This window comes from Manis javanica, chromosome 9 (assembly GCF_040802235.1).
Source record: "Manis javanica isolate MJ-LG chromosome 9, MJ_LKY, whole genome shotgun sequence".
Taxonomy (NCBI): domain Eukaryota; kingdom Metazoa; phylum Chordata; class Mammalia; order Pholidota; family Manidae; genus Manis; species Manis javanica.
Genome location: NC_133164.1, coordinates 29,325,650 through 29,347,493, shown reverse-complemented (window position 1 = coordinate 29,347,493; position 21,844 = coordinate 29,325,650). Strand labels below are relative to the sequence as shown.

At 33.8% G+C, this 21,844-nt stretch overlaps 1 protein-coding gene across 7 annotated transcripts in view; it reads left to right on the top strand.

The window, feature by feature from the left end:
- The window catches only part of UCHL3 (ubiquitin C-terminal hydrolase L3), a 125,520-nt gene that overhangs the window by 94,343 nt on the left and 9,333 nt on the right, over positions 1 to 21,844 (top strand). For 4 of the 7 annotated variants that reach the window (XM_073212502.1, XM_037010266.2, XM_037010265.2 and 1 more), the window contains 2 exons: positions 15,189 to 15,380; positions 19,570 to 19,645. In XM_073212502.1, coding sequence (XP_073068603.1) covers positions 15,189 to 15,380; positions 19,570 to 19,645 — 268 coding nt within the window. Of the gene's footprint in view, positions 1 to 7,072; positions 7,112 to 15,188; positions 15,381 to 19,569; positions 19,646 to 21,844 lie in introns of all 7 variants that reach the window. The other 3 variants (XM_073212504.1, XM_037010268.2, XM_037010267.2) reach the window with 2 other exon arrangements.

Below are 21,844 nucleotides of genomic sequence, written 5' to 3'. Positions count from 1 at the left end.
TGCCTGTTAGACATCACCTAAATGTCCATCATTGTTTAGAATGCACTTGTCTTTGTTTGAGCTTATTATCTTGTAATTTAATCTTTTTTCCCCTTTATTTTTTCTCTCTTTATAATAGTTATATCATACATTTTCCCTACTAATCTAAATGTGTTTTACTTCTTCCTAGAAGATCAGCTTCTTATGTAGATTCTCAGTCTTTAATATTGATCCTAATACTCATTCATTTGTACACAGTGCTGCTGGATTAGCTTTCCTCAAATGTAACCTGAATCAATTGGGTGCTCAAATTTTTCTGGGGTTACTTTGTGTTTCTTGGTAATTCTCAAGGTGAGGTGGAGGAGGAATTCAGGATTTTCTGGATGACTTTTCCAAATAACGCCCCCATGGAATTAATCACTTTTGCTCTCTTACAGTTGAGAATCACTGCTAGAGTGAACCATATATTTTATGTGTCTTATAGCCCTGAAGTATACTGGGGTGAGGAAAAAAAAATATTTGAGAACCACTTCCCAAGCATATGCAGTGACGTTCAGCCCCTTTAGCCTAGCTGTACTCTAGGTTTTCCTAACCCTTGTCTCTCTAACTTTTCAACAGTGTTTTCTCTCTAAATATTTCTCCCTAGCCATCCCTCACTTTATTTTTGCTGTGCTTTAACTCTTGCAATTCCCCCTTTCTAAATATATTCCTTTTTTAAATGTCTGCTTTTCTGATTTCTACCTCTCCTTCAAGATTTGGCTTAAATGCCACTTTCTGCATGAAGCAGTCCATCCCTTCTATGGATTCTTTTATATGATTCCTATTGTTTGCATTTAAGCTGTTTATTTTCATTTATTTAAGATATATATTTTTTCCACATTTAACACCTCTGAAATTTCATAATCTACTGTGTAGATTCCCTTCTTAGTGATACATAACATGATACATCTTATAACCAGTGGTGCCTCAGATTTGATGATATGTGGTGTCATATCTCCCTTATTGTGGCTCTTAAACCTAGGATTGGCGTCTGATTCATTTGGGCATGCTCAAAAATATCCAACACCACTCCTTGCACATAGGCAAAACATGTATTTATTAATTCACTGGAATTAGTTCAGAACTATTCTTAGTGGTATAACAACTACTAAAAAAAAAGTGCAATCTTGGTTTTCTCTAGTGTCCTGAGCAAACAGAACATATCTATTAGCCATTGTTCCTTCATAGGGCATCTTAACATTTTAACAATAGGGCAGTTAGCATACTAATAGTTTGGGAAAAGTTCAGTTCTTTCTTGTGTGGCGCTGGTTTGTGCAGTCCAGGGTGGAATATAGTTTTATTATATTCTAGTCAGTATTTTACTGACTCGCAGTAACTGAGAGAACAGACACCCTGCCATACAGTTCCAAATGCAGTATCAACCAGTTTGATACTGGTTCACCAAGGGGCTGTTTTTGTGATCATCTCATTTCAGGTTCATCTACCATCTATGAGCTTGAGAGTCTTTGACATATTATTATCTCCATTGTTCTCTGTGTTCTAGTACACTGGTTATCATCAGTTCCTGCAAAAAACTTAGGTCTTTCCAATTTCTGTGTTTGATTGGGCTGCTATGGCTCCAGGCGGGAAGTATTTTCCTGGCCCCGGGTGAATAAACTGGTGTGCCAAAATCAGTCAAGGGAAAAGCTAGATTGGGAGAAACTCTTTTATTGCTCACAAGAGGCCTGGTTCCACTCACCCCCTTTAGCCCCACCCTCACTCCTCTGTCTCTCCCCTGTCCTGTTGTGCACTTGTCTCTCTACCTGTCCCTTCCGGGAGAAACTCTACAGGCTCCCTGGAGACTGACAGGCGCCAGACCAATTACGGTACAGAGAGGAGGAGAGAAGAGCCTCTCTCCGCCCCTTGTTTCAGAGGCTGTGGGAAGAAACACCTATTGATATGTAAATGGACTAAGGCCAGGTGAGACCTTATGGAAATATTGCAGTTTTACCCCACAGCTGCCATAGTAAAATACCAGAGACTGGGTGACATAAACAACCGAAATTTGTTTTCTCACGGTTCTGGGGGCTCGAAGTCAGTATCATATGCCATCAGGTTGGTTTTGGTGAACAGTCTCTTTCTGGCTTGTAGACAGGTGCCTTCTCATTGTGTTCTCACGTGGCCTTTCCTCTTTGTGCATGTGGAGAGCTAGATGGCTGGTGTTTCTTCCTCTTCTAATAAAGATACCAGTCCTATCTGATTAGGATCCTACATTTGTGAACTTTTTAACCTCAGTTACTTCCATAAAAGTTCTGACTCCAACTATGGTCACATTGAGGGTTAGTGCTTCAATATATGAATTTAGGGGGATGGGAGATGCAGTTCAGGCCCTGATACCATCTTTGTGCTTCCCAGATATACCTCTTCTCTTTGTATAGTTGACACCTTCTCATCCTTTAGTTTTTACCGTAAAAGTCATTTTTTAGTGAGGCTTTCTTTGATCACTGTTAAGTATCGCCACCTCTTCAAATTATCTGTCACAAAAACTTGTTTATTTTCTTCCTGGCACTTTTTAATGTAAATAAAGTTGGGTGTGTTTTTTTTTGTGGGGGGGTGGTTTGTATATTCCATTGATTTACTGGACTGTAAGTCCCATGAGTCCATGAGTGCGTGGTTCTTTTTTGTCACATTCACATTGAATCCCTGGGACAGTGCTTGGCATCTGTCTTATGGGGTTGCTGTGAACATTAATGAGCTAATCATGTAAAGTGCTTAGAATAGTGCCTAATGTGTAATGGACCTTAAATATGGTAATTTTATTTTAGGAGTCATTCAGAAAATGAATATGAATGGCAGAGGATGAGGCTGAAGTGGTAGGGTGAAGCTGTATCAGGAGAGGGCTTGGATTTTTTAGGCAATGGGGAGCCACCAAAGGTGGTATGTTTAGTTTTAAGCATATTGAGCTTAAGGTGAGTTTATGGGTCATCTGTGGAGACGCTAGATATGGAGTCTAAAGTTTCAGGGAGATATCTGGAGTCTTTTGTATTTGGCTAGTATCCTTGAGAATTTTACAAAGTAAGAATAGTGGTGGACCACTATATATAAATCTGGAAAGCACAAAGATGGTATCAGGGACTGAACTGGGACACGTAGGTGTGAAAGGTGTGGGTAAAGTAAGTGAAGCCAGTAGTAGCAGTGTATTAGCAATGGCAGTCATCACTGACATCATTGGTTCTCTCTGTTAGAAACTGGTCATATCAATAGGACAAGCAGTAGCCTTAAATGATGCAGAAATTTGTAGACTAAATGAGAAAGCAATAAGTTGAGCCACTAAAATAGAGTAGTCTCTTCAGAAAACTGGCCATTGTATGCTACTATAGAGCAAGTCTCTTTACTTGTATGTTTTCCCCCATCCGACCATGATTGTTATGCAGACTGGCTAATACAGAAATTTGAACAGTAGCCCCACCTCACTTATGTTTCATTAACCTATACTGAAAGTTACTACTTTTATTTTTCCCTTAAGATTAAGGGAAAAAAATAGCAATAGGATATGAAGAAGATAAGTTACATGTTTTTAAAATTATGAACAAGTATCAGTGATAACAATAAAATGGAAGCAATCTTCAAGTCAAATGTGAAGGGAGGGAAAAAAATGTCCAAAAGGGTATTTTATTTGCCTTCAGACTCTACATTTATTTTATTGATGCTTATCTAAAAACCACTCTTTAAAGTTTAATATTTGTCCATATTAATCTAGGAGCTAGACCAGATACGAGTAGAGGTCTCCTGACGATTTATTGTTTACTTAACTTTATATAAAAGGGATTAATTGTTATAGTGTTCAGAATTCTCCATGCAAATTTATAGTAATTTTGAAGAATAACTGAAACTGGTACAATTCTATTTTTAAATAAACATGCCAGTATGTAAAATGTAGCAAAAAAACACTTTTAAATTTTCATATATTTACTTAGAGTCTTTTTTTTGTTCACATTTAAAATAGTTGTAATCAAATACTGTTGTGGGTTTCTTCTCTTAATATTTTATCATGAGGATTTTCTTGTTTCATCAAAATGTCTGGCTGTATACTATTACATGAATGAACCGTAATCTACTTTCCAGTTTTCTTAACCTTTGATGTTTAGATTGTTTTCAGTTTTTCAAGTTAAAACTAACTTCATTGAATATTTTTGTTTATTCAAGTATTCATGCTCGGTTCATTCTTTAAAAAGTTTCTCATAGTAGAATTGCTGAACAAGTAGAGTCAAAGGGATGAACATTTTTAAGTTTCTTACTATATAATATGAAATTGTCTTTCTTTCATTTGATTAAGTAACCTGTTCGAGCACTCCGGTACCAAACACTATGCTAGGTGCCGTATATACTAAATGAGTATAGACACAGTTTGTCTCTTCAAGGATCTCTTACTTCAGTGGAGATAGTCTCAGAAATAGCCCTTGCCAGTATTGAATTCTATTTTTAAATTTTGGTGTTTGATAGAGGGAAATATGTTTTATCACTAATGATCAATCAAAAATCTTTAGTAAAAATTTACAGAATGAGTTTAAATCATAAAATTAAATTGTAATTAATTTACAATGAAATATGTAATCTATTTTGATTAGTCTTGTCCTATAGGAGAATAATTATTTGATTATTAGGGAGCAATGGGTAAATTCTGATTTCAAATATGTACTCATATATATGTATGCATGATGGAAGATAAATTGGTTATGTGTGTATCTAGTTGACTTTTTTGCCCAACTAATGCAGACTGTCCTTGGGAAAAAATAGTGTCATGTTTCATTTTCATTAGCCATATAAATATAGTTTACATGGCTTCATTTTACTCTGCAGTATAGTTTTTAGTTATTTTGATTATGTAGAATTAGTTAAGATGGTCACATTTATTTCCTTTTTAGGGATTTATTTTCTTCTTTCCTTGACTTTGAAAGAGACTGAACCTATTAGGAAGAAACTTAGTTCTTATAGAATATACAACTTAAGTTCCTAACTTGGAAGAATCAGATGGACACAGTAAATGGAACTCTGGTGCAAAGTATTGTACGTTTTAAGCTGCATTGTCCAATTTTGTCAAGAAATCTGAAATTGTAACTTCCTTCTGATCTTTTTCTTTTCATTTACTTTCTGTATCACATCTTTATTCTATTACAAAAAGACTTATGGTAAATCTTGTTTGGGCAACTTCATTTTTTTTCAATCTTAAAATTGAAAAATGTTCTGTAACTTCTTTCCTAGCTCCTTATACTTTGCCTCTGTCTCTCTTCTTTTTTTATTGTCGTCATTCCTTCTGCATATCATTCCCCAAATAGAGGCATGTTTAAAAAGCTCGTGTGGAGTTAAATGGGAGAGCTAAGTTTGAAGGAGGGAGTATAAATTAGGATCAGTCACAGTGGAAAAATATTATTGAAATCATTCTTATGTCCCTCAGTTTTTAAGCACTGACACCATGTCACCAAGCATGTAATCAGTTCTTCTTTATCTAATATCACTAAAAAATAAATGCAGTACAAATCGATTAAATTGGTTCTTTACATTTTCCCCCCTTGCTTAGGTTAACAAGTGTTTTATCCTAAAATGGATCAAAATATGCTTATTTTTCTTTTCTTTCTTTATCATCTTTCTTCTTTTTTTTTTTTTTTTGGTCAATCTATGTTTTTGGAAATGGAGATATTAAACTATTACTTTTTTAGAGGATAGCTCTTAGACTAAACTTACCAGTTTTCTCCTCCAGATCTGACAAGATGCAACTCTTCTATCTAAAAATGCCTGCAATAAAAATAGAGTTGAGATTGTGTTTGGGGATGGTGAAGTTTTTCTTTATTTTGTTTTGGACCACAACTTTCCAAAACAGAGGATAATGCTAGGATTTAAGATTTTTTCATGTGTCATAAATGAGAATAAATATAACGTGGAGATACATGTCATGATATTAACAGAGATGTCTGACATGGAGAATTGTAAATTGAAGTGAGAAACAATTGTTAAATCAGTAGGGGGGAAAAAACCTCTTTCAGGAATGTCTTGAAATCTATGGACATTTTGATTTATTAGGTGAGCAAAATGAAGAAATCTGCCATTATCCAGATTTTCCATGAAATGTATAGTAGTATTCTGTGTGTGTTGATATCTAGCCCATGTTTCACCTTGGCTTCTTTGCCAGCTGAACATGGATATTCTGTAGGAAACTTTGCATCTTTTGCAAGAGTATAATTTTACTTTCCTGTTTTAAATCTGGACCTTAAATTCAATGCAATCGAATGTATTGAACTTTAATTTATTTGAAAATCTACAGAAATACTTTTAAAATTAACTTGGAATTTTGATTTTCGGCTTTTAAAGTTTTAAATGTGTACATTCTCATGCATGTGCTCACACATGTTCTCATGCATGTGAGCACACACATATATAATTTTACTTCTTTTCATAGCATTTGGCAGCCCTAGAGAAGTTCCTAATTCTTTTCTTTTCCATGCACCAGTTTTTAGAGTCAGTGGCATTTCTTAAGTCTGAAAGGACATACACATTCAGGAACTGTTAAATGTAATTGTCATGAACAAGTGCATATTTTATCGGCCTGATTTGGCTTACATCAGTAAGAAGAATCATGATTTCTAATGATCAAGTAATGAGGAGCTAGAATTCTTATAAAAGGTTGAATTTTATTCTTTTCAATATTTTATGCCCATTTCTACCATGAAGGGAAGAAGGTGCTGTGAAGAAAGTACACATTGTTCTCTAGTAAATATTGTAGGCATTCAAGCCAAAAGATCCTCACCATGAAATGACTGGAGTTCCTGGACATTGGGCATCATTTTTTGGGTGCTACGGTACCAATCAAGGAAATCTTGGCTACTATTAAGTGCCATTTATGGGTGAATTTGTTGGAAATTGAAATGCTTATCAACATCCAAGTATTCTCATTTCCTTAATTCTCACTGCTCTTGAAACCATGCTTACCATCTTATTTTAATGATGGTTACCATTTACCAAATGCATCTTATGTGATAGGCATTATACTAAGTGATGTATGTATCCTACTCTAATCCTCTCAGTTCCTTAAGGTAGATATTATTACTCCATTTCACAGATGGGAAGACTTCCGAACTTGCCCAAAGTCATACAGCTAGTAAGTACTGCCCATAGTCTTAAGGCAACAAAATATATCAGTAAATTAAAATTGCTAAAACAAAGAAAAATAGAGAAAGTGATTTTTTTAATTTAAATTTTTGTTTTTGTCCTAAAAACAAAGTTGCACAAAGCTAATAATTTAACGCAAATATTTAATGAGTTACAAATGACCACACAGACTTGTGCTGAATGCATACTTATTCTTTGTGGCCCGTATATCTAAATTAGCTCTTAGTCAGTAGTAAATTTTTTTCCTTATATTAAACATAAAATTTTACCTGTAAACCAACCACCACATTATTTTGGTAATCATGTTGTATACTTTGGAAAACAGTAATTATTTTAAGTATCTACCAACTAATGATCCCTTCATGTTCAGGAAATTACATGGTTATAATAATATTTTTCTTAATAAAATGCCTATTTAGAAGAGAAAGTGTTTTGGGTATAAGCCAAAATCTACTTGCTGTATTTCAGCATTTTAGAATAATTTAGATTTAAGCACTTAGGATAACCTACCAAATATTTGATTTCTTAATGGAAAAGTAAACTCTTTGTATTTTTTTTAACTCTGAGAGAATTTGTCAGAATCAAAATGCTTAAAAATCCTCAAATAAAGCTCTAAACTTAATTCCTTCATGCAAAAATAGTTTATTAAATTCCTAAGAGTTCTTTCTGAAGAGCAAAACATTGAATCTCCTTTAAATTCATAGGATTCTGACAACAAGATACATTTATATTACATGTAAAATGGCGTATGCCAAGTCACATTATATTGTTGCAATATCCACACAGTCAACAGGTTTTATTACTAATTTTAATGAAATACATAATTTATAGCAGTTTTGTATTCCTGTATCAGAACTGAACAACATGAGATAAACTGGGACAAGACTGGAAGGAGACCTCAAGGGAGTTCAAAGGAAGTTCTTTATTCAGACAGTCTAGAAAGTGAGCTCTTTATTAAGACTTCTGAAAAACTCAAGAATAAATTATAGATATTTGATCTTTTCCAATTAGTTTGGAAGACTGAAAAATGCCTATTTACTCTCAAGATTCAGCTCACAGTTTAAATTTTTGTATTTGAAAGCAAGGCTAACTTAGTAACTTGAGCAATTGCAGTGACAGCTAGTATGAAAATTTTAAAGTTGATGTGTCTTTAGTCTTCATAATTCTAAGAAGAAAGCTTAGGAATTTTTAAATTCCACAATAGCACACTTAATATCAAAATCTTTTTATCCCTTGAAATGATATTACTTAAAAGGCTTTTCCTGAATTACCAACTTTCATGGGAAGTGAAAACATACATAATGTATACCACATGTGTGCATTATGAACTAAATTTTTTTTCATTGTGCAGTTAGAGAAAATACGTATATATTGTGTTTAGCATTAGCAGGTAGAAATAAATATGACTAGAGTAAACATTGGGAATCATTGCTTCTAATGTTTAATATCTCAACATATTCATTTACTTACAATACTTAGTAAACTGGCACTTGGGCAATAAAATAGTAGATAAAAGCTTTCCTTGTCTTACAAGGACTTTATTAGTAAAGCAGTCATAATATACCATCCTGTTTTGTATGTTGTAGCACATTAGCCAGATATAAGCATACACACATATAACACACATGTGTGGAACACATTCAGCAGGATGTATTTTGAATTTGTTATCCTTCTTTCATTCCTTCCTTATAAATAAGTTTATATTGGAAAACATAATGAGCAAAAAGAGAGCTAAAATCACCCATAGATAATTAGATGGTGTTTGGGCAGAAATTATATCTTCATCTTCAAATAGAAATGATCATTTTTAACTTATGGGGTTATTGTGAGTGTCTCTACCATCCATAGTTTAGAATATCTGGTAAACAACAGTAAGTACTCAATGTTAGCTATTATTATTGTTCACTAATGAACATATAAGGATACTTTTGTGAACATGTTCATTACAGCATAGTTTATAATTGTAGAAAACTAGAAATACCTAAACATGCAATAATGTATTTATGGTACATCTATTTAAGGAATGATATGTTCCCATGAAAAATGATGTACACATATACTTGCTGAGGTGAACAGATGCTCAGGATATATGGATAATGAAAAAAACATGATAAAGAGAATGATCCCTTTTCATAAAAAACTAAATGCTAAAAAATTTTAACAAATTGCTAAAGGCCACGTGTAGGCTAGTGTGAGACTATAACATTCCTGTAAGCAACCCCAGAAGGGGAGCTTGCATCCATTTCACAGACTTCACTGGGTGCTTATGAGAGACAAACTGGGACAGGGCTGGAAAGAGCCCTAAAGTGCCGTCCTGGGGAAAGGAGGCAACTTCTTCTATGAGACACACCAAGCCTGGATTCTTTTCCCGTATAGAACAAGACCTAAATGTACTGGGACAGAAAACCTTCCCTAGGGAAGGAAGCAGATAAAACCAACCTTTTGGTGGAGGAGCAGGAAGCTCCTATAAAGATAAGTCACTGGAGAATGTAAAGATACCTTAGAAAGTCTGGTCCTTGATATCCAGGAACAAACAGCCTACCTGTGATGGAGGCTGAACCAGAACATTAAAGAATGCCTCCACCTTCCTAACACTTGCCATTAGATCAGTAAACACTAATAAACAATGTCCAAAGTGGGGAGGTGAGGGGGTCAGAAACAAGGGGAGAGACCTTGTCTGAAGCATAGGTTCTGTGTAAAAGTCTAAAGCTTTGGGTGGAACAAGAACATTGAAAAAAAGTATCCAGCAACCCATTTCCTCCTCTAAGCACCAAGTAATGCTAGACTAATTTTAAGCCATGGGTTCCTGGGGGTAACCATAGCAAAAATAAAACCCAAATAGCTCAACACTGACTAGATTGATTGAACTCCACCCACTGAAGACCTTGCAGAAGAATAGGCATGCCCATTCTTGGCATAAATATTATTTACCTCAGTCTCTGGGTGCCCACCCAAGATGTGTGGCTTTTGACTAATAATTCTAAGACAAAGAAGAAATTAGGAAAATAACAACATGCTGTCACAAGACAAAACAGTCAACAGAATCAGCTCAGATATGTTCCAAATGTTGAAACTATCAAATGCAATTTAAAACAACTATGATTAATATGTTAAAGGCTCAAATGAAAAAGGCGGACAACATGTACCAACAAATGAGGAATATCAGCAGAGAGTTGGAAACAATAAGAAATAATCAAGTGGAAATGCTAGCAATGAGAAGCATAGTACCAGAGAGGAAGAATACCTTTAATGGTTCACCAGTCAGTAGACTAAACACAGTTGAGGAAAGAACCAGTGAATGTGAAGGTAAATCACTTAGAAATTACCCAAATTGAACCACAAAAATAAAATACTGTGTGTGTTCGGGGAGGGACCCCAGAGCATCCAAGAGCTGGAGGCAATTTCAAATGATCTAATACATGAAAGTACAATCCCACAAGGAAAAGAGAGAGGTGGGGGTGAATAGAGGGAATGGGACAGAAAAAATACTTGAAGACTTTGTGGCTAACTTCTCAAAAATATAATTTAAGACATTGAACTATAACTTCAAGAATTTCAGAGAACACTTGATAGGATAAGCACCCTCTACTCTCCAAAAAAAAGCCAGACACTTATACACACTGAGATACATAATAGTCAGTCTGCAGAAAACCAAAGATAAGTAGAAAGTGTTCAAAACAGCTAGAGGAAAAAAGATACATGAGATACAGAAGAACAAAGGTAAGAATTATAGTAGATTCTCAGAAATTATACAAGGCAGAACGCAATGAACTGATATTTTTTAAGTGCTGAATGAATGCAGTGGAATAAAAATACCTTTCAAAAATAAAGAAGAAATAGACTTTGAGACAAAACTGAGAGAATTCATTACCAGCTTAACTGCACTACACCTTGGAACTATACAAAGCATTGGAGAGTGCTGGAAATGAAACAAATGAAGGTAAATATAAAATAAATTGTTTTTTTAAAAAATTGCTCTAAAAGATAATGGTCTAAGTAAAAAAAAAAAAACCATGTATTATAAATTTATCACATGCCTAAAAATAAAATATATGACAGTAGCAGAAAGGATGGGAAGAAGAAATTGGAATACTGCTGTAAGGTTCTTACACACCGTATGGTATGTATAATATCATTTGAAGGTAGCTGTGAATAAAGATAAATATTGTAAACCTGAAGGCAATTACTGAAAAAAGATACAAAGAGGTATAAACAGTAAGGCGATAGTACATTTAAGATGGAATCATAAAATAACCCAAGAAAGAAAAAGAACAAAGAACAGATAGAAAAATAGAGAACTGAGAAGATCATAGATTTTAATTTAAATCGTATCAGTAATTACCTGAAAGTATTACAATTTAAATGGTGTAAGTATAAACACACAAAGTAAAGAATGATTATCATATTGATAAAAAGGCAAAATTCAAGCGTATGTGTCTACAAGAAAGCCACTTTAAATATGACAGAAAGATTAAAATTGAAAGAGTGGGAGAAGATATATAATGAAAACACTCATGAAGAGAAAGCTGGAGTAGCTATGTTAAAATTAGGTGAAGTAGGTTTCCAAACAAGGAATATTACTGGTGATAAAAATGGACATTACCTAAGGATAAAGAGATCAATTCACCAAGAAGGCGTAACATACAAAGGTTTGTGAGTGCAGCTAAAGACAAAACCTTTAAATGTATGAGACAAAGCACTGAAAATTCAAGGGAGAAATGGACAACTCCACAATTACAGTTGACTATTTCAACAGTGCTCTCAGTAATTGGCAGGGCAAGCAGACACACACAATTAGTTAAGTACATAGACCTGAACAACATGGTCGTTGTCAAATAACTTGGCCTAATATTATGGATCACTCCATCCAACAACAGCTGAATATACATTCTTTTCAACTGCACGTGGGACATTCACCAGGATGGACCACATTCTGGGTCAGAAAAAAAATTTTAAGAAATTTAAATCACACAAAGAATATTTTCTATCCATAATGGAATTGAATTAGAAATCAATAACAGAAAAAAAAATCTGGAAGGTCATCATATATTTAGAAATTAACACACTTCACAGCATATGGATAAAAGAAGAAATGAAAAAACATTTTGAATTGAATGAAAATAAAAAATACATCAGAATTCACAGGTTGTAACTAAGACGGATTAGAGAGAAAACTAACATTAACTGCTTATAGTAGAAAAGGAAAATCGGATTAGAGAATAATCTATAGTATTAAATGCTTATAGTAGAAAAGAAGAAAGGCTTCAAGTCATGATCCAAGTTTCTACCTTAATAGCTGAAGAAGAGCAAATTAAACCCGAAATAAGCAGAAGGAAGAATTAACAAAGATGAAAGCAGAAATCAGGGAATTCATTATTGTCCTAGAGGTCCTAGCCGTGAAGTAAGGCACAAGAAAGAAAGGGCATATGGGCTAAAGGAAGAAAGGAAAATGTGTGTATTCATAGTATGATTTTTTTATATAGAAAATAATTGTTTATCAAAAAGTGGGAGAATGGGTCTGTGTTTAAAACGCTAACATCATAAAAGACAAAGAATTTTGGAAATATTCCATGTTAAAGGATACCAAAGTGAGAAATTAAGTAAATTTAATACCTGCTTCTAAATTAGATCCTGTTGGAAAATGCTATAAAGGAAGTGACAACTGATAAAATTAAAATATGGATAGAAGATTAAACAAAATACTTTATCAATGTATATATTAAGTTATGAAGGTGATAACACTGCTATTATTATGTTAGATAATTGTTAGTTATAGGAAATACTGAAATATTTGGGGATTAAGTACCGGATATATATAACTTAGCGTCAAGTGGTTCAGGAAAAAAATTATGTTCAGAATACAAGTACAGATGATAAAGTAAATGGTAAAATGTCATAGGCAGATCTCAGTGTTTCCTATTTTTTTTGTTACTTTTTATAAATTTGAAATTATTTATTAAAAACCATTTGTAAAAGTTTCCTAAAAGTGGCAAAAGAAGGCCATCATACTTGAAGTTGGAAATTGCTTTTCTTACAGTAAGCAGCCTGGAGGAAAGAGGTAATATCTGCCTCCAGAACAAAGAGTAGTTGGCTTACTGCTTGCTGTAGAACATTCATTTGCCCAAGCTTGATGTTGCGCTCCTGTAATGTAGCTCACTGGGTGTGCAACCATCCATCTGGGCCCTCTCTGTTGCCCTCATGTGAGTTCACAGACATACTGATGACCATACTCCATGCTGTGCTATGCATAAAGTCCTTTTCCTCCAATCCAGGAGTCTCATGTCTTTTCCCACCATCCATGAAAAAGTGACAGGCTAAGTTTTTAGATTAAAAGGGTAAAATAAAATCCTGGACCTGGTAGTCTCGTCCTCTGAACATGTCCTCATTTTTCCTATTTCTGTTCTTTTTCTCACACTGAATTCTTTGTGAGGAATACCTTTCCCATTTTGCTGCCTAAATTACACATTCTGTATACCTTCAGTTCTAGTTATGGTGTAGTAATTTCTCCTTCCCCAGATTCTTTCTTAAAAGGTTTCTGTTTTCTCTACTGCTCGTTAGTCATCTCTCCCTCCCTCTCTTCTGTACTCCATTTCTTTCTCCTCTTCATCCATATTCCTCTTCCTCATTTTTCCCTTCTCTCTCTTTCTCTTATTTAAATGTTATCAGATTGAATATGATAAACTCATTAGACTGTGTTTGCGGAGAGCAGACACTTTGTCATATATGCATCTTTCTTCCCATTTGGAGCCAAGTGTAGGATTGAATTATGTGTTTCTGACTGATTCTAATTATGAGGAGCTGAAGTGTTCATAAACATTTTTTTTTAAGTCTTACCACTATCATAGCTTTAGTTTTGGTTAGTGCATTGTTTACATAGTTCTAAAATACTAAGAATCATAGAATTTTAAGGGTTGAAAGAGTCTTAGAAATCATTCAGGGAAAAATCTCTTAATTTTTCTAAAAAGAATAGGTCATGGTTAGTGAGATCCATTATCACTAAGAAAGGGCTTAAATCACTATTTTTAGAGGTTCTCAATTTGGTTATAAGTGATTATAATTTTTTATACTGCTTTAAGTTAATTTTTCTGCGTCATATTGTCATTTATTGGAGGTGACAATCACAAAATTGGGTTACAGTTAATAAGTTATTTATTGTAAGCATATGCATTTTGTGGTAAATTGTTGGGCCAGATTCAGCTTTTGTGGTATAATAGTGTTTGAAAGGGTGACTCACAATATCTCAATTTTAAGAGGATTATTCCTCTCTCCATTAGAATCTGGTCTAATAAATCAGCATTAAAATCTTTCTCTTGCCCACTTAATCTGTACATCATAGTGATTAAGATAATTGGATTCTAGAACCAGATTTCCCATGTTTGAACCTTCGCTCAGCCACTTGCTGGCAGTTTGACCTTGGTTGTGTTACTTAACCCCTCTGTGCTCTGATTACTCATTTGTAAAATGGGAATAATTCCAATACTTACCTCATGGGTTACTGAGAGATTAAATGAATTGATACATATAAAGTGCTTAAATGAGTGCCTGGCACAAAATAAGTGATACATATTTTAACTTCAGCTTAACTAAGAGGATAGTTTATGCAGGTCATCAGCTTCAAAGAAGTTTAAGGGTTTTTTATCCCCCTTTGAGCTTATTCCCTCCAACGAATTCTTTTTAACAGTGCCTATCACCACAGTTTTCTTCTACACATTATTCTTTGTGTGTTTTGTATGTGTAACATGTTTTGTGTGTACCTTTTTTTTTAAAAAACAATTTGATGTAGTAATTCCATTTCAGTGGCTTTTAAATAATCAATACCATGAGTATGTGCTATAGAAATGAGGATATGTAAATATTTTAGATGTATACTTACAGAACCTGATACCTTGGTTATATATTTCCACTTTACCCACTTTTAACCAATATTCATATATGATTCTTTTCTAGATGATTGATTAAAAATACTAAACCATATAAATACAAGTATGACCATCCGTTGCTTTTAAGAATAAATGGTAACTCAGTAACGTGGTCTAAGTAAAGTGTTCTCTTTTTTAATTATGTAGTCCTCCTCGCCATCCTCATCACAGCCTCATTCTAGCCACTGCAGAACGAAGGCCTCATCATTGTGTCACCATGCATCCCTGCCCTGGGTCAAACGTAACCATGTAGGCCCTGCAAAGGCTACCAGTCCATCTCTCCGTCTTCGTCGCTGGCGACCCTTCTTACGCCTACCATCTTTGGGTCTCCATTCTGTTGTAAGTGTAGTCAATCTCCCATCTCTTCTTCCAGTGACAAGGGCAGTCTATTTTTGTTTCCTTAAACTTCTTCAGTCTTCAAAGTGCTTTTCTCTTGGTTCACTCAACCATTAGCTTTTTCTCCCCCAATAAGACTGCAAACATATCTCTCTGCTTTGCAGTCTGGCTTGACTTTCACCAGTGCCTTGGTGAACATCCATCTCTCCCCTCCATATCCTGCCAACATAAGGGTGCTTATTGACATTCATGGTGATGTTTATGTTCGTGTCAGTTGTTAAAGTGAATATGTATTCTCTTACCCTTCATCATTCTGATTTCATTTAGTTGACTCTAGTCAACAAATGCTGTGTGCCTTCTGAGTTCTTTGCCATCTTTTACTTTATTTTTTTCATGTTTCTGAACATGACTTTAGTCTCTTGTCATGCCCTGGGGTCACTTTACTTACTCTATCCTTAATCTGATCCTTCGTGGTGTAGGGTGTTTCATCTGAACTATTTTATTCCCTGAGGTGGCTCAGGTACTTGGTTTAATCTTGATCCAATCTTCCCTGCCTATTCAGTTTCTCCAGATCTTTTCCAAGTAGGAGGTGAAGATTTTCTCCTTGTGAATGTAGGGTTCCCACAAATTTTATGATTTCTCCTTCTTAGATTGATAATATTAGCAAACTATTAAAAAAGTACATTTGTTCTTGTAATCTTGCTAATTATCTTAAAATTTGAGGTTGATGATGCAATTCTAATAATACTCATAATGGAAATAAACTGCAGGATTAGGCAAATTCAACTCTTTTCTTTTTGATGTTTTAGCCTATTAATGTCAATGCCTGTGGTTTAGCAGAGCCTACCTAGAAATGCTGAAAGTATCTGAAAGATGTGGTGTTTGGCATACATTTATAAGAAACTTGACACTTCTATAAATCATCATGACTTTTCAAGCCAGAGAAAGTCTGATTACACATACACTTAGTGTTTAAAAAAATTAAAAGTTGGTGTGAAACATCCTTCCTTCCCCGTATTTATTCTTCTAGGGCTATACTCAAACTATGAAGTGGAGTCTTGGCACTTTTCCTTAAACATCTGTTTCTGCCAAGTGTCATTATGGTCATCAGAATAGCCTTTCCATTTGTGTTGAGTATCAGCAAACTGGTGTGTCTATTTCATTATCCTCATTGGGTCACAACACACATTTGTCATTTTGATTCATTTATCCATTTAATATTTGTTGCTTCCCTACTGTGCCATACACTGTTTGCCACAGTGGGAGATACGAAGTGAATTAGATGATCAGACTCACCCTAATTTTGCAAATTCTGATGAGCACAATTGATTCTGAATTTTAATACATTCCTTTGTACTTAAAAATGCTCTAAACAGAAGTGAACATGTCATAAAAATTGGCATTTCTAGTTTTATGTTTTTATATAATGTCGATCTTTGCTCCATAGTAATTCCATTGCTGTTGTGTACCTTTGTAAATATTTTTCAAAGCATAGTGGTTAATAATATTCTAGAGCCACACTGCCTAGGTGTGAAAGTAGATTCTATTACTTACTAGCTGTGTGACCTAGAGTTACTTAATGTTACTTAATGTCCTGTGCTTTAGTTTTCTTGAGAGTGAAATGAGTATAACTATACTTGCTACCTACCTCATCTGATTTTTATGATGCTTAATTGGTCAATACTTTTTTAAAGCAGTTAGAAGAGTGCCTGTTATATATTAAGTGCCATACAATTATAGATTACATTTAAGCTTACTTTTTATGATTTGAAATTTATATTTAGTATTTAATTAATTTCTATCTAATCAATTTGTTATATCACCTTAATTTTTTGAGATAATAAGTGCTGTATTATAAATTAGGGAACTTTTTAAGAAATAGTATGTAAAAAGGTAGGCAAAAATGATCCAATCTATATCTTCTGATTTTTGCCTTTTTAATGGAATAATGTTTAAGCAGTTGAATAATTGCAGATTTCAGACTGTCAGACTAATTGACCAATGGAAACACTCCTAATAGGTCCTAAGGTTTTGTGGGAGACTTGGAAGTTTAGAGCTTACTTATCTTTTTATAGTAGTATGAAGGCTTTTCATACCCTCTTTAGAGTTTTGTATTTTTAATATGCACTTTTGGATAAAAGGTATAATGACTCATAATTTTGAGTCACTAGATTTAGTGATTTCTTACATTTGTGATAATGCAGTATTAATCTTGTAATAATACGTAATGTTTATATAGCACCTAACAGTTTACAATGTACTTTCATGCACTTCATTTAAACTTCAAAGTGGATGAGAAACTCAGTGCTCCCAGGGGTTGGGTGCATTTTCAGGTCTCCGACTCCAATTGAACTATTTTTGGTTCTAGTATGGTTGCATTTACTGACAAAATATGAATAATAGAAGCTACAAGATGTATTATTCTTAAGAGAATATTAAAATAATTTTGAAAGCCTTGTAGCTCAAAAGATTTAAAATACTTAATATCTTGGAGAATTGTCTTAAAATGAGTAAAACAAGACTTTCTTAACGTGATAAAGAAATCTTTCCATTAGTTTGTTATGAAATTGAATTGGTAGTTTGTAGAATTGCCTAGGTTTAGGCCTGAAAAGTTGGATTCTCTTCAGGTCATTAGTAGAATGAGGGTATTAGATTGAGTAGTCACTAATATTTTTTGATTCTTTGACCAGCAAAGAAAGAAAACTCATTATCACTGTCTTTCAGCATTTGAGAAGTATCATGTTCAAGAAGGATTAGACTTTCTCAGATGGTGGAAAAATACTGGGAGACATATTTTAGCCTCAGAAGGAGAGAGAACTATAAACAAAACTTCCAAAGGTGAAATGGACTGCCTCAAAACCTAGGGGCCGTTTCCTGTTCTTGGAGGGGTCACCACAGGATGGGGCTGTTGTAGACAAAAGTCTACTATTGGAGTAATAGTGAACTGGATAACTTTGCCAAGAATAAGAATAGCAACTGTAGAATTCTTTAGTTCTAAATCGAAGTTAGGAAGAGCTAGTTTGCCATCTCAGTTTATGATGAGGTTCTCTTCTCTCTTTTGTAATTGGAAGGAAATAATTTCTGAAGTATAATGTGAGATTAGATGAGTCACTCTATTTAGAAGCATTCACTAAATCCAAGATAGTAATGTTTATTCTATTATCTTTCAATTTCTGCATCTGAAAACTTCATACTACAACTACTTGAGGTATAATTAACATGAGGGTGAAAATGTGTAAATTTTAGAAGAGAATATCATGTTACAGGATGTTAAATGATGTGAGACATAATTTGATTATGCCTCTTTAAAATTTTATCTTTAAAATTTGTCCTTGCATTTAACAGTGATTGTATTTCATACCAAACCATTTCAATTTGATGTATAGTTCCCCATATTAGTGTTGCCCCTGTAGGTACAGATCATAGTGCCAGTTAATCATGTATTGACTTTGCATAAGTTATTCAATGTCTAAGAAATGCAGCAGATATTGCTCATGAAAATGGAATTTGTTAAGCTATAAAAACCTAGGTGTGGTTTCAAGGAGTTCACTAAGAAAGCAAGATAAAAATCATAGGCTATAGTTACTTGTAGTTTATTTTACTCTTCTCCTCCTCTCCCGCCATTACTCTTTTGGGCTACCTTCCTTCATTTGTTCATTTTTAACTTTTTTGAATCTAGGGTGAATAATGATACTAATTTAATTCTAAGACTGTTTATATTGCATTGTTCAAAAAAGATTATCAAGTTTATCCCATTAAGAGAAGTCACTTTCTTGACTTTAGCGTTTCTTTAACCCTGATTATACTATTAAATTTTTTAAAACTTTCTTATTTCAGATTTCAAAAATTAGAGAAATCAGTTCATGCATTCATTCCATTCAACAAGTATACATTTGACTCTACTATGTACTAGGCACTGGGGGGTCCCAAGGGGAGCAAGACAAGGTTTTTAGATCGGTTGAGGATTTAGAAAGATGTGCTTTTAGTCCATGTTTTACTTGTGGATGGGTGAGCACATTGTCCTAAATGTAGTCATGTTCACTCTTTGTCCACCATATCAAAGATTGTGTCTTGCATTATATTGGATAAATGTTCTCTCATGTCATTTCATATTATTTGTTTCTGTTTATATGTACTGCATTGCTTTGTTTGATTACTAACATACAATATATATTTTTCCCTCCTATTCCAGGCACCAAGTATAGATGAAAAAGTAGATCTTCATTTTATTGCATTAGTTCATGTAGATGGGCATCTCTATGAATTAGGTAAGAACTGTTTTACTTTATTCTGGGTCAGGGTAATAGTAAATGGGAAGGTCTCTGTTTATGATTAACAGGATGCCAATGTTTATTCATATTTGCCTAATTTAATCAGTTGCCCTATAACATTGAGTTGGCAATAATGAAAGTTTTCCATAATAGAAAAAACAAGTTTTGTTTGATGTTCAAGCAATTTATAATTCAAGAATCTTTGCATACCACCTTTGCATTTTAAGGAAAGCAGGAAAGTGAGAATCATAGGAAACTCCTGTAAATCACTTCAGTCGTCTTTACTAAATTATTAACATCTAGATGAACCATGTTGACCCTGATACTATCTCAGGATAAGAAATATCTCAGGATAAGAAAAAAGTAAGAAAATAGTTTCATAGAAATGTATACCTCTGAGTATTGTCTACAATAGTATGTGATTTGACTTGGAAGCAAACTAAAATGGATAGAAGTCCTTTTTATAGGAGTTTGTAAAAGACTTGCAGAGCACCTGGGAAGATAAGCTTTGCTATCCATGTTGTCCAACCATGTTGTCACAAATGACAAGCTTTCATTCTAATGGCTGAGTAATAGTCCATTGTATATATTCACCACATCTTAAAGGAAGCAGAGTTCTGAAAGGACTCAGATTGTGACTATAAATGTGGTCCATAAAATTGAGGTGTATTTTATGTTTGGAATATGGCAACATAATTGTATACTTTATTAAAAGGAAATATCTCAGGATAAGAAAAAGTAAGAAAATAGTTTCATAGAAATGTATACCTCTGAGTATTGTCTACAATAGTATGTGATTTGACTTGGAAGCAAACTAAAATGGATAGAAGTTCTAAGACACCTAGGTTGTTTCTTTTTCATAGTTGTAGGGAAATAATCTCTGAAGAATAATGTGAGATTAGATGAGTCACTCTTAGTGTTTTAGAAGAATTCAGTAAATGCAAGATAGTAATGAACTACATCTAGTCCAACATCTAGATGAATCATGTTGATCCTGATACTAGTTTAGATATGATGACTATGTTTAGATACTATGTCCTGATATTATGTTTAGATACTACAACATAATATAATGTTCATAAGGCCTGGCTTTTATATACAGTAATGATTATCACTGGTTTTCAGGTTTTTATGCTCTTTCTTTATATTACATCTGATTTTTAAAAAGACTTTCCAGGAGTCCATATGTTTTCTGCCAGTGATACCTAAAGGCATGTGTCAAAGTACCCATAATAAATTATTTGGTATTCTGACCTATACCTGCACTTATTTTTTAAGAAGTTTAATTGTAGGTAGACTATTTCAGGGAGTCTTGGAGGAAATCCTTATAATTTTAAATTGATTCATTCAGACAGTGAAACTTCTTATAATTCTTTTGTAATTGTCCATTTCACTTTCTAGATACCATGAATTTTAATTATCTTTCTTCTCATTTGCTGTCTATATGTTAACTTGCCACTTTCATTTTCCTTGATTTATTAAAAGCAGAGGAGTTCTTTTCATTTTTTGGGCAGTAATTGTTTTAATTGAAGTATAATTGACATATAGTATTAGTTTTAAGTGTGCATCATAGTGATTCACTATTTTTACACATTATAAAGTGATTCTCACAATGTCTAGTTACCATCTGTCACCTACAAGGTTATTAGAATATTATTGATTATTTTCCCTATGCCGTACACCACGTCCCAGTGACTTAAACTGGAAGTTTTACCTGTTCTTTTTTCTACAGAAATATAGTTGATATAGAATAGTGTATTAGTTTCAGGTATACCACATACTGATTTGACAATTATGTATATTATGAAGTGCTCACTGTAATGAGTGCAGTTACCATCTGTCAACATACAAAGTTATTACAATATTATTTACTGTGTCCCCTGAGTTGTACTTTTCATCACTGTGACTGTTTTATAATGTAAGTATACATGTTTTTATCCCCTTCACCTATTTCACCCATCTTCCCACCCATCCCTTCAGTTTGTTCTTTGTATTTATGAGTCTATTTCTGTTTTTTTGTTTGTTCATTTGTTTTGTTTTTTAGATTCCACATCAAGGTGAAAGCATATGATATTTGTCTTTTTCTGTCTGACTTATTTCACTTAGCATAATACCCTCTCTGGGTCCAACCATGTTGTCACAAATGACAAGCTTTCATTCTAATGGCTGAGTAATAGTCCATTGTATATATTCACC